General features: G+C 44.4%; 1 protein-coding gene across 2 annotated transcripts; it reads left to right on the top strand.

Annotated features, from left to right (window-relative positions):
• Window positions 1-248: 248 nt before the first annotated feature.
• LOC148123066 (uncharacterized) lies at window positions 249-8770 on the top strand. 2 transcript variants are annotated; one of them, XR_015737043.1, is made up of 4 exons: window positions 249-638; window positions 731-894; window positions 1298-1593; window positions 8510-8770. XR_015737043.1 is itself a non-coding variant. In XM_087903111.1 (3 exons), exons 1-3 carry the CDS (start codon window positions 276-278, stop codon window positions 1329-1331), a joined length of 561 nt encoding a protein of 186 aa, XP_087759237.1. In that variant the 5' UTR covers window positions 249-275; the 3' UTR covers window positions 1332-7716. The 2 variants fall into 2 exon arrangements, 1 of the variants encoding a protein (XP_087759237.1); XM_087903111.1 differs by lacking the exon at window positions 8510-8770 and having other exon boundaries at window positions 1298-7716.
• The last annotated feature ends 835 nt before the right edge of the window (window positions 8771-9605 follow it).

The raw sequence follows: 9605 nt of genomic DNA, 5'->3' as shown, positions 1-9605 counted from the left end.
TTTCAAAGGACCTGCTCTTTTTTTCAACTGCAAAGTTATCTCCAGCTCTGTCCTTTCTTACACTTTCTCATAACAGTTTTGTGGTTGGAATGTTGTGCTTTGTTTGTTTTTGCATCTTTGACCACCAAGATGCATCAGTAGCATGCTTGTGAGACTTTTGATTTCTTGATGTACAAACTGATAGTCATAACTTTGTCTCTTACTGCTGATTTTGCATTTTTTTTCTTTCTAGCATCCTGTGGCAGAGCCATTCCCCACTACAAAAGGTGGAGGACATGGCAGATGAACTCTCCTCCATCAATATGAGTGATTACAGTTTCCTACCATCCAGGGAATTAGCATCTGAGTACTCCATGTCTACTTTAGTGAATACCACCTGTTCCCTCACTCACATTCTGGCTGAGGAGAACCTGGAAACAACTGTGCCAAACAGATTGCATGACACCTTGGCACAAAATGACTTGTTGTACAAGAGAAATCATATATACAGAAGGAAAAGTCAATATCATCCCCAGGTCTGCTACTCCAGGAGGCGTGGATTTCATCTTACCCTCCCTAGGTTTCCTTTGAAGAGAAGATGGAGTGAGCTGGCTCTGCCAACATTCATGACTGAAACCAATGTGAAGAACGGGCAGGAGGTAAATGAAAAACCTAGCAAGGGTTTCTCTAAGTCCAGCTCCCCTAATTTATACATCAGATCTTAAAATCACCTGCGAATTCTGCCCCACAGGGTGCTTATATGAAGGCATTCAACACACACAACAAAGCAGAAAATGCTACAAATAAAACATCTCAGAAAATACAGGAGGAGCCTAAGATGGAGGACAACAGAAACCTTTTTCGAAGGTTTTTCTGCTGCCTCTGCATGCCAAGGACTAAAGATACAACATCCAGGTAATGAATAACAAAGAATGAAAAATGTAGATTAAAGTATATGGACTGGGTGAGGACAGTTATTCCACATATGATTTGAGCTGTCTTTTTGAAGGCACTTTGCCATGGGCAGGCTTCAGCCATTTACAGGACCCAAACATTAAGGTGTCTGGAACCCCAAAAGGAGCTTTCACACTGTATTCTATTCATGAAGAGACTAGCGTAGTTGAGACAGAAGCAGACAGCAGAGGTTGCTGGCAGGGCTTGGGGATGCTGGGAGAAAGGAGTTAGGATGGCCTTCAAAGGGACAACAGTTTAGGAAGGGATTAAGTTTGTGGAGAGCTCTGGTTCCTCAGATCAGCTTTTTGCTAAGTCTTTCTATGTCAATATCACTAAAACAGTCCTTTGTTTCTCTCTTTTCAAGGGCTGAAGATGCGGCCCTGACCCGGGGTTCCTAAACCCCGGGTCTGTGTTCAGCCTGGTTGGGGCATAACAGCTTCTGGAGCAAGCCAGGCCAGAACATGAAAGGAGGTGTGCCCCAAACCTCTACCTGTTAGACAGCTCCAGCCACCAGGGCGTGAGCTCTGTATCCCTCATCTCCTACAGGGTGCAAGGGTGAACTTCATTTGTCCCCAGAAGAAGTAGCTGGACAGAGAAGCCAGTCACATCATCATGGGCGATGACAAGGCATCCATCCCGCTCCAAGTCCACATGAGAAAAGTTAAGTGTCCCAGATGACTCTGGGTCCCCATCTCCTTCTCCCCTCGTTTCCATCAACAGAATCAATGAGCACATGTAAAGAAGTGCTTGCACACTGTTCTCTTAGGTGATAAGGAGGCACAGGAAGAGGAGGGTGGAAGGAAGAGTGGGGCAAGTGGAACATGTCAAGGGATAAAAGCAGTGAGAGAGGGCAGAAGAAAGGGCTTGGATCTGGAAGGGGGGGAGGTGATTTCTCCAGAGGAAATTCCATTCTGGCAGCAGCAAAGTAAGGGATGAATGTGCAGGTGGTGACAGGGTTCACACGCAAGAAGGAGAGGAACAAAATTCCCCTGAAAAGGAGATTAGGAGTGAGTGATGCTTGGGTACCCTGAGAAGACCCTATCTTCCTCATGGGTTCCAGCTTGCTCCAAGCTGAGCAGATGAATGCTGTGTGAGAAATCTGCTCTCATCCTGAGGTGCTCAGAGAGGGTGTGGCTGCAGAGAAGAGAAGCCACATGTTTTCAGGAGCCTCTTCCTCTTTCTGCTTGACTGAGTCTAGGATTGATCTGGTCACATCTGCTTATGTTCACAGCCTTCATTTTTCATGCCCCAAGGTGCTGTTGTCCCATCTAATGATTATTCAGACAGATAAATTTGTTGTCCCCATGGGGGATTCCTTGACTTTGAGTAAACAGCAAGATAGGTGTTTGTACTGGAAATAGGTAAACAGTACGTAACAGGACTGGGGAACATCACTGTCCAGAAAACAAACAACAAACTTGGAACATCTTTGGGCCCAGGGCCATCAACAGACTTTAGTTTAGAAGGAAACCTGATTGCCAAAGAGCTGCAGATGATGGCCAGTGGTATTGTGTGCAGCCTTGTTCAGCGAGCTGCCTGCAGTCTTCTCCTGTCCACCATACATATAGGGAGCATCTTCCTGGGTCACCAGGGGCAAGCCAGCTGACAAGGTTTTCAGGGATCTAATCTTGAGATCAGTCAGGTGTAGTGAATTTGTGTGCAATGTGCATCTCCTTGTGGTAGATGATGAGTTTCTGTATCGTGGTCTTGATGTACACCAACCATACCAATTGAGCACTCTTCTCTGCAGAGGATGATGGTCCTGTCCAGGTCAATGGGTGTCTGGTTCTTTGTGACAGCTTATGAATTGTCCAGAATCCACTTCATTGGCTACATCATATAAATGGAATCTTGACCAAGTCCTATATGGTGCCTTGCTCACCCTAGTCATCATGATAGTTATTATTAGTATAATCAGTCATCTTTTAATTCTAATAATTCCTGCCATTATGTTACTTTGCTACGGACCGGCTCAGGGGAGCCACTCAGACCATGGGGGAACAGGACGAAGGACAGATTTCAGGATATGGCGGAGGAAATTGACAGGCAAACACCCTCAATGTATTTTGAAAATGCTGCTGCGATTTTACTTTTTCAGTGCGAGGCTTTTATATTTTTACAAACAAAGAACTTGGCAAAGGCATACATCATTAGATCATTAAAAAAGCATAAAACAGTTTACAAAAAGAATCTTTGAAAATGCTTTGACTTGGACACAAGGACTTTCGCCCAGTCTGTACCAGGCGGCTGGCTGGGTTAAGTGACTTTGTGCTCAGAATATCTTGGGGTGTGAGAGGAGAAGGCCACTATCTTCCTGGGAAAACTTTCTGCTAGGAAATTTTAAAGACATGATCTCAAACTTGTCTGAAACTGGTCTCATACCATAAATCTCAACTTTCTTCCCTCCCCAACTCTCAGGGTCAGATGTTGTAATTAGCCAAAGTTATTCTGGCCATAATAAAGGTTTCATAGGCCTCCTGCACGTATTTCTCAGGCAAACATCTAGTGTTGCTGCAACTGTTTTCCTACAGAAGGCTTCTAAGTTTTCTCCTGATAAGAGCAACTCCTTTTGCTCCACATCATTAAGGAATTATTTTAACTATGACTTCCCCATTTCCAGAACTGGCTATTTCCTTAAAGGCTTTAATGAATAATGGGGCAGAACTTCAAAAATGTCCTGAGCAGTCTTGTTTGTATCCACAACTACCTGGAATAGTCTGATCTGTTAGCAATATGCAAGGATCACAAAGAACACAAAGACAAAGAAAAGGACACACTTATGGCTTCCAAGGACAGCCAGGTTGAGTCAGTACAAATGGCAACTCAGGTGGTATTACACCACAACTGATTGCCAAGGGACAGCCTGAAACTCAGCTTCGAGGAGCACAGATCCCAATCCTCTGGCTACACCTGCCTGTCCAGTCAGCATTTCTGCTACACTGGCGAGACAGTCATGGATGTAGCATTACTTGATGTTTTTTATTATACCTTTGAACATTCTTTGTTTGATTGTTTTTATTATATTGTGCCAAGTATGATTTGTTCAATGATCAAGTCTATTTGGAGTTCTGTAAGCTTCTTTAACCTTGATAGGAAGCTCAGTCTTTAGGTTAGGGAAGTTTTCTTCTATGAGGTTATTGGAAATAGTTCCTGTGTCTTTGACCTTGCTTTCTTTCCTTCTATTCCCCTTAGTCATGAATTTGGCTTTTACATAATTTCCCAATTTTTCTGGTGCCTTGTGCTTGAAATTTTATTAGATTTAACATTTTCATTGACTGGGAAATCCATTTCCTTTTATCTTGACTTCAATGTCTGAGATTTTTTCTTCCCTCTCTTATATTCTGTCAGTAAGTCTTACCTCTAGGATTCTTGTTCCAGTCCCTTACACTTCTGTTTCCAGTTCTCCCTTGGTTCCACTTGTCTCTATTGATTTTTTTACACCCTTGACCTGTTTTCTTCATTCAAATCCATTGTTTGTGTTCCAAATATTTCATTAACACATTCATTCATGTTCTCCTAAGGTCCTTGACCATTTTCATAATAGCTATTTTGAAGTCCTTATTCTGTGCATCAGCTGTATTGCCTTGCTCAGGAACTACTGAAGTTCTATTGATGAGCTCTAGTGGAGACACACTGTTGGCGCTGTTTTGATTCTGTCCTCATGCTGACATCCAGGCATCTGGGCTTAGAAGAATTTCACTTCCAGTAGTTGATATCTGGTCTTGCCTATCTGTTGGGTAAGTTTTTCCTTCCTTAGTTTCTGTTACCCTCATAGGATTTTTGGAGGGGGTGTAGTGGCTGTGGGTTGCCTATATAGAGAATGCTCTGAGTCTCTTCCAGGTGTGGCTACTGGTGGTTCCAGGTGGACAGTGTTTCTAAGTATTGGGAGCTTGCAAGAAAGAATAGGATGAGCTAGATTGGCAAGTGTCTCAGAAGATACACAAGGAGGGAATATAGTTTGGTCAGCCATATTGATCTCTAAAGTACCAGGGAGCTGGAGAAAGAGGGTGAATTCACATTCTTATCCAGCACATGATCTAGTACATGGTTACGAATGTGACTGGGTGGTTGAAAATGAAGGACAGAATGGAGAGGAAAGATTGCCTATTTGCTTCCATGGTCAGCATGGCCAGAAGTGCTGCAGTGACAGACTCTCTCCAGTGAAGGTGACCAAGACAAAGGGATGGGATGAAGAGAAGGTTGAGAGAGGATTTGTTTACTTTCCCAGGAATGGGGACAGAAAAAAAAGAGAGTCCAGAACAGTTGGCCTACTCCAAAACTGAGAATAAGACTGGGGAACTGGGATTGGAGGATGGGAAGGAGATTGAAGTACACCTACCTGATTTCCTGCTCAGCACGGCAAGTGTGTCCAGGGACATAGTGTCTCTGGTGTTGCTGGCTGAAACAAAGTGGTGGGAATTGGGTACAGTGGTGTAGGAAAAGAATAATGGGTTTGAAATTTGTCCAGCGACTAATGAAACATACAGACACTGGAAGTGAGTGCAGGAATCTCATAAATGAGTCTCTGATCAAGTATGGGGCAGACTATTGTATATGCAAAAAGTGGAGCCTGTAGTGCAGTAAATTAATTTAATAGGCACTGGAATCTGTTCCCTTAATAGTGAATGCTGTGAGGAACCCCACACAACATATATCTTCATGGTAAATCACATACCATGAAATAATCTGATACCATTCCCTCTGGGAGAGTTAACAATGTATTATTTCCTTTTATTTTTGTAAGAGTGTTAAAGATTTCTTCTGGATGTGGCAATCTTTTCAGAAGATCAAAGGATATGATCTAGTAGAATCCAGCTGGATTCTGAGGGCTGTGTGTTGTGCTGACTGATGACCCTGTTAGAGCTCACCCTGTGCTCACTGAGGAGACTCAGCAGTGCTGTCCTTCTGTCCTGTCAGAGCCCACGGTGAAAGGAGTCAGCCATAGCTAGTGATTGCTGCTAGGACTCCCCAAAACTGAAAGCTTACCTAGCTCCTCCTCAGGTTACCATGGAAGCTGAGCTTCAGCAGCAGGGCTCCCAAGAGTCTTGGCAGCCTCATTAGAAACATACACAAAGGAAGAGCCACTTCTCTGCAGAGGTGGGAAAGGAGGTCTGGGACAACCTAGACTCCTTGAGGAGATCTTTGGTCTTGAACTGCTTCTTTCTCACTGCAGGGCAGCGACAGGCCTAAGAGCTCTGCTGTCACCCTGGCCATATCTGCGTTCTAAGCACAGATCACTACTACACTTTATCACAGCATTTCATCTACTATCTGTTAGTCTCTATTACTGCAAGGATCCTTTCCCAGTCCATCCCGCCCTCTGCTTCTTGGCTAACATTGCCTGCACCCTGATCATGGAAATCAGTTCCATTGTCTCTAGTGTACAATGGTGCAACAAAGTCAGATATCTATTCCTCATATCTTCTTGGATACCCCTATGAGTCAATAATAACCAATCCTGTAAGAAATACTAAATGATCATTTTTCTTGTCAAATACTATGAAACAAATCCTGTCTTTCCATCAACTCTGAACACCCCTGTGCCTTTTAGACTTTCTTCCTCCATTCCCAGATGTCCCATTCTACATGTCCCATTTTCTTCAAGTGTGAGACATGTTCTTCCAGACAGATGGAACCAATTTCCTTTCCTTGATTAAAAAAAATGAAATATCTATATTCATTCAGTATACATTTTTCTCCCCTCTGCCTTCTTCACTGTTCATAATTCTTTTCCACACTAGCCAGCTGTGCATACACTGTGAGGTTAGACCTCAGATCTTGCAAACAACCACTTTCCTTCCTTTGGTCATGGATAATAGTGTTAAAAGGGATAAAAAGTACAGTTTACTGTCCAGGTATGCTTGCTCTGCCACTACTGTGAGCATCTACTCTCCTGATTAGAAGTTGCATTGCTAAGATGCTCTAGTGGGAGTGGTGGTCTCTTTCTTTGTGTTCTCAAGACCACTTCTAACAGACTCCAGCTCATTCTATGAATCTAACTATGCATCAGGTAATACAGGCACTGCACATACCTTTGAGTTGTGGCCTGATGGTGGACCTGGGTATTACATTTGAGTTTGGCACAGGTGAGTTTCTCAAGATGACAGAGACAAGAGAAGCAGTGCAGGATACTCAGCCTCCTGGGCCTTGATCAGTCTCCACACCTGCAACAGTTTTTGTCTACACTACACTGCTGCTTTTGAACACAGTTTCTGCTTACATTATTTTCATTCGTTCACATTCAATGATTCAAAATATGATCATAAAATACCAATAAAACAGACGTCAAGGCTATGCTTGGTCTACTAATCCAAGTACTTCCCATTGAACCTATTGTTTAAAGGGAATCCCAGGGAGTTGGCATTGTTCTCTTAAATATAGATATATCAGCCTGTGCTTGGTGCATTTTACTAACAGAAAATGATTCTGGAAAGCTCTATGCCTGAATAGACTCCTGTTTCCACATTATCATGTCTCGTGTGGTTAGTATATAACTAACTCCTAAGCAGGCCCTTAGACCTGCTTCATTTCCTAAGTCACGGTCTACGACCCATCTTCTACCCTGCACCATCACCTCCTTTTGCAACTCCTGTTTACTGCATCACTGCTGCACCTCCAATCTGCCCCATTTCAGCCTTTCCCTGGTTCTCAGCTGTTGATCTGTATCAGCCTCAGGCAGATGCATTCTTCAAGGCCCCTTCTGCGCAAGTTCAGCCCATAACATCTATCAGAGTTGGGTGTCTAATGTCAGAAGAAACAATAGGCAGCATTTTGGTTACATATCTCTTGAACACATTTTGTGTTCAAACATCTTGACATGTTTTCCTGAAAGCCACACATGACGTCTTGGCATATTGCCTGGTTCTGCACTCTGCCTGCCAGCTGCAGACCCTGTGTTGGTATTTGATCTGCATTCTAGGCTATGCTGTGTTGTCTCCTGTGACTTTTATCAAGGCCTGCTTCACTACATGAACCCCCTTTCACACACAGCTTCCTGAACAAGTGCCTCCTCCTCTAAAATAAAGACAGATCTACTCATCCTTGATCCGTTAAAGGCAATGGTGTCCCCTACATGGAACTGTTCAGATGGTCAGACTCATTTGTCTCTGTTCAGGGTTTTTCACCCTCAGCTCCTGGGTGGGTCCCAAGCTCTCCTGTGTTGACTGCCCGTGTGCTGTCCCTGTCCACATTCATCAGGAAATGCATCAGCGATGGCTCCACTAGGACACATGGCCATGCTCCCTGTAGTTTTCCTTTCATGGGTCTGAAATGTAAGTCTGAAACCCACAGCAGCACTGGTATAGTGAACAACTGTGGAAGTGACGGCTGCTCTGGGACTCACAGGAGTGTGCTGAGTCTCTCTCTGGAGTTTCTGCAGGACAGGTGCCCACATGCGGTAACCCTAACAGACATGGGGCCCAGTGGCTGGCTGAGTCCTCCAATTTGTGAGGAATCAGCAGCAGCTCGCTCTCCTGTGGATCTGAAAGAGGTCTTTGCACACAGGCCTGGGTGTTTTACCATCTACTTTATAGTCCATGGGAGAAAGTAATTCACTTCACCTGGCTTGCTCTTTCAGGAGCCCACACTGAATCAGCCACTAGGAGGAGTTAATGAGAACTCATTTGCTTGACTAGCACCTCTTCTTCTGTGAGGTCCAGATGATGAGATAAAGAGACAGCCCAGACAGAAGACCCTGGTCTAAGAAGAAGGTGTGCTGTGTGTGCCATGGCTTGGACTCCCCTCATCTTCATTGTTCCATCTCAATGTACAGGTACGGACAGGCCCAAGAGTGGGGAGAACTCCTAAACTCAGTCAGTCCCTTCTGGTTCAAATCCCCAAAATGCTGTACCTCAACTCTGCTGTTCACTGTGGTTTCTGCTTTGGCAGGTTCCTTTTCTCAGGCTATATTGACAGAAACACCCTCCTTCTCTGTGCCTCTTGGACCAAGAGCCAGACTCACCTGCACCCTGAGGAGTGACATCGGCATTGGCGACAACAACATTTACTGGACCAACAGATGCAGGGGAGCCCTCCCAGGGTTTACCTGTGCTGCTACAGAGACTCAAACAAGTCACTGGGGCCTAGAATCTCCGTTATATTCTCTGGATCCAGAGAAGCCTCAAAAAATGTTGCAAATTTGCACATCTCTGAACTATAGATGAAGAATGAGACTCAGCACTGCTGTTTTATCTGGGAAAATAGTGTTTCCCACAGTGATACAGGCAGATGGGCAAGTCGCCATCAATAGTAGCTTCTGCTAAAAAAAACAAATCAGTTCTGGTAGAGTGTATGTAGCGGCCACAGGGAAGGGAGCAAGGAGACTCCGCCAACATCGGCTGCCACAGCACCAGTTCTGAACGTGCAGAGGCCTATGGTGTTGATGTTGACCGCACAAAAAGATGCCCTCACCACATGGAGGGCAAACTGCATACAAGCATCCAGAAGGGCGACTACCACAAGGCACATGAGATATACCGGATGCTCTTCTTCAGATACATTTCCAGAAACAAGCATTCAGAATCCTGAGATCTCAAGTACTCAGGAGTATTTATCTTCTTCGGTCATGGCCAGCAGAGCAGTGCAGGCTGACCTGACCATGCCAATTCTTGAAACCCAGAGAAAGTAACGATGTATATAGCTGATGAACAGTTAGAGAACTGTAGAGTCAGTTA

The sequence above is a fragment of the Myodes glareolus genome, chromosome 2, assembly GCF_982192425.1.
Source record: "Myodes glareolus chromosome 2, mMyoGla1.1, whole genome shotgun sequence".
NCBI lineage: Eukaryota > Metazoa > Chordata > Mammalia > Rodentia > Cricetidae > Myodes > Myodes glareolus.
Note: the sequence above shows the minus strand (reverse complement) of the source record. Positions and strands in the feature narration are given on the sequence as shown.

Bases quoted from the DNA above. Each gene is read 5' to 3' on its own strand.
- LOC148123066 (XM_087903111.1), top strand. From the start codon at position 276: ATGGCAGATGAACTCTCCTCCATCAATATGAGTGATTACAGTTTCCTA. The intron at 639-730 runs GTAAATGAAAAA...TCTGCCCCACAG, and splicing joins ATGTGAAGAACGGGCAGGAG to GGTGCTTATATGAAGGCATT. The intron at 895-1,297 runs GTAATGAATAAC...TCTCTTTTCAAG, and splicing joins ACTAAAGATACAACATCCAG to GGCTGAAGATGCGGCCCTGA.